Raw genomic sequence first — 3,140 nt, forward strand, 5'->3', positions numbered from 1 at the left:
TATTGTTATACATTGTACTATGTTGAAGGGATTAGGATGAGTTTGTGCCAAGACATTAGCTTTTTAAAAAAAAATTATATATATATATATATATACACTTCAAAAATAGCTCTGTGTCTGGTGATTATCAAGCTTCATTAATTAAAATGACTATAGTAAATAACTATTTTTAATTTTGTGTGAGATGGACAATGGACACATAAGTTAATTCATTAGGTTTCAAATTAAAAATCATTCAGGAAAATTGTATTCAATTTTGACTTAATACAAGATTGATCAAACTGTTTGGTGAATTTTATTTTGACGTAGTCAATTTCAATAAAATAAATAGTATTAAAATTTTTTGTTTCTTGTATTTATTGTTATCTTTGTTTGGTGGGAGTAATACTAATAAATAGCAAGTAAATTTGTATGTTTATGAAAGTTAGTATGTATGTTGGTGAGAGAAAATTGGTTAATTATCAAAAGTGTTTTTAAATATTAGACTGTTTATAGGATCCTTTTGAGAAATTGATATGATATTTTGAAAATGTCATCTATTTAAAAAAAAAAAAATTAACCCGTTACTTGAGAGACAAATCATGATTTTCCATTTTCTTCATTTATTTCTTAGGCCCTTCATTCTTTTCCTTATTCACTTCATCACTTTTCTGTTTTTGTACTTCATCACTATTTTCTTTTTTTACTTCCCCACTTTTCTCTTTATGTACTTCATCACTATTTTCTTTTTTTACTTCCCCACTTTTCTCTTCATGTACTCCTTCACCCTTTTCTTTATTTACTTCACTCTTTTCCTCATCCTTTGCTTTAGTAGCATCTTCTTTTTCTTTATCTCCTGCATCCTGTTCCTCCTTTGATTTCTGCAGTGAAGAAACAGTTGTTGGAGTTACACAGTGTCTCCCTCCGTCGACTGGTAAATGCACACCTGTCACAAAAGATGCCATCTCACTGGCAAGGAAAGTGATAACTTCAGCTACCTCTTCTGGCTGTCCAACACGACCAAGAGGATGGTTTAGTTTAGATTTTTCATAATATTCCTTGACATCAATACCTACACCAGCTCTCGATTGAATCTGCGAAACTACTGTTCCGGGATTGACACTGTTAACGCGGATCTGTTTAGATGCTAGTTCCAGTGCTGTGCAACATGTCATCTGGTCCACTGCACTTTTAGACATGGAGTATGCTAGGATTCCTGGTAATGACCTATGACCAGCTATACTAGAGACATTAACGATATTGCCCTTGGTTTTGGTGAGGTGAGGTACAGCTAAGGATGTGAGGAGGAGAACTGGCCTCACGTTGATGCTGAAGATGTCATCAAACTGCTTGAGAATGTCCGGGTTCTCGATGGACCCTAATAACAACATACCTGCGTTGTTGACGAGTATATCCAGCTGACCAAACCTTTCGATCGTCGTGTTCATCAACCTCCTCACGTACTCTTCGTCAGCGAGATCGCCGATGTTGGTGAGGGGCTGTTTCCCGCTGAGCTCTTGGCAATTGGTGGCCACTTGGTTCAGCGCTTCTTCGTTCCTGCCGGCAAGTGACAGGTCTGCCTTCCGCTTAGCGAAAAGCTTGGCTGTCTCCGCACCGATTCCCGAACTCGCTCCCGTTATCAAAACTACCTTCCCCGTGAAATCCATTAGGTTAGATGATTAAGTTGGCTGAGTGGGAACAGTTAAAGTAACAATGAATGAGATGAGGTTAGGTCCGGCTCTACCTGCTGTTGGACATCTAATCTGGTATCAATTGGTAAGTTGCCAGGGAGAGGATGTACGTAACCGTTTCGCTGTCGGCGCCTGGTCTCGGTGAAAAACGAAGGCTCTGTACCTGTTCCAATTGGCAGTCTTACAAACACCTCCAAAATGATACAACAACTTCTACAAGTTATTTCCTTCACTATAAATCGTAGGCAGAATAATTGGCTTTTGAATGATTGTTTATAATTACTTCATATGGTTTATATTTTGTAATGTGTTTCCTCATGTGTGGGAACTTAATTTTCTAACCTTATAAATTATTATTATTTCTTTGTGAATTACAGAATAAGACAAATTTACGTTTTTAAGAGTTAACGTTCAAAGCAAAATCAAGATCTGTCGTTTTTACTCGTTCAAAAATACCTGTTACTAAGTATCGGTATTTTTCGGTTATACATTTCGTGATTTTCTGAAGTAGTTGGTGTAATATTTCCATTCTTTCTAATAACATTCCAGTACATAATATAATACTCGATTATTACTGCAACGAAAATAATAAAACTAAACCATTTCATAAAAGTTACTAATTTGTGATAAAATATATTTACTCTGCAAACATCGAATCTTTTTCAGATTGCAAACATCGAAGTTTTTACAGGAGTTTCAACCTCTCTATTTTTTGTTTATCCATTAATCTAATTTGAAAATTATTATACTTAAACATCCATAGCCAATTGTTAATTTTATTGCATTAATTAATGTCAAACTGAATCTGTGATTAGTTTTATTTGTTCTAAAATTTTTTGGAATGAAAGATGAAGAAATAGAAATAGAAAGGAAATTTTTTTACGGGGACCTATTATATGTACGAGGAAAACGAATTTAACCGTAATCAAAAATTGGTATTTCCTATTCAAGATATTTTGAATCTGATATTAGCCGTGTGTATCGGCGTCACCTTAGCAACATTGAGTCTGTAGAGGTGCCAGTAAGGACTGGAGACTCGACACTTAAATACCTTTCCACTCTGGTTAGAGTAGGTCTAGGGTAATCTCATCCTTCTCCCCCTCATGTTTGAAATGGCCAGATAGTGGTTAAACAAAACAAAAAAAAAAAAAAAAGATGTTTAGAAACGAAATTCAATTTGAATATAAGAAGATGGTCAGGGTTGCGGTCAAGAAAGAACAAATAGTTTTTAACTAGTTAATGACCGACATTTCGCCCCACTTTGCCGGGCTTCATCAAAGCTATTCAAAGCGATATATAGGTTAAACAGCTTTAACCTATTTTTGCGTGTGCTTTAACCTATTATGTGTTTAACCTATCGCTTTGGCCCTGCAAAGTGGAGCGAAACGTGTCGGACATTAAATAGTCAAAAACTATTTGTTCTTTTTTGACCGCAACCCTGACCATCTTATATTTAAAGTTATACGGTCA

The 3,140-nt window shown here is 35.3% G+C and overlaps 2 protein-coding genes across 2 annotated transcripts in view; one reads left to right on the forward strand and one right to left on the reverse strand.

Annotated features, from left to right (window-relative positions):
• Nucleotides 1-3,140, forward strand: part of LOC106686566 (eukaryotic initiation factor 4A-III) — a 20,242-nt gene that overhangs the window by 13,545 nt on the left and 3,557 nt on the right. The window lies entirely within an intron of this gene.
• Nucleotides 466-1,783, reverse strand: LOC106686567 (3-oxoacyl-[acyl-carrier-protein] reductase FabG). Its single transcript, XM_014429941.2, has one exon. It carries the CDS (start codon nucleotides 1,644-1,646, stop codon nucleotides 603-605), a length of 1,044 nt encoding a protein of 347 aa, XP_014285427.1. The 5' UTR covers nucleotides 1,647-1,783; the 3' UTR covers nucleotides 466-602.

This window comes from Halyomorpha halys, unplaced genomic scaffold, assembly GCF_000696795.3.
Source record: "Halyomorpha halys isolate HHAL.00 unplaced genomic scaffold, Hhal_1.1 Scaffold838.1, whole genome shotgun sequence".
In the NCBI taxonomy this organism is placed as follows: Eukaryota; Metazoa; Arthropoda; class Insecta; order Hemiptera; family Pentatomidae; genus Halyomorpha; species Halyomorpha halys.

Coding starts and splice junctions, on each gene's coding strand:
- LOC106686567 (XM_014429941.2), bottom strand. CDS start 1,646: ATGGATTTCACGGGGAAGGTAGTTTTGATAACGGGAGCGAGTTCGGGA.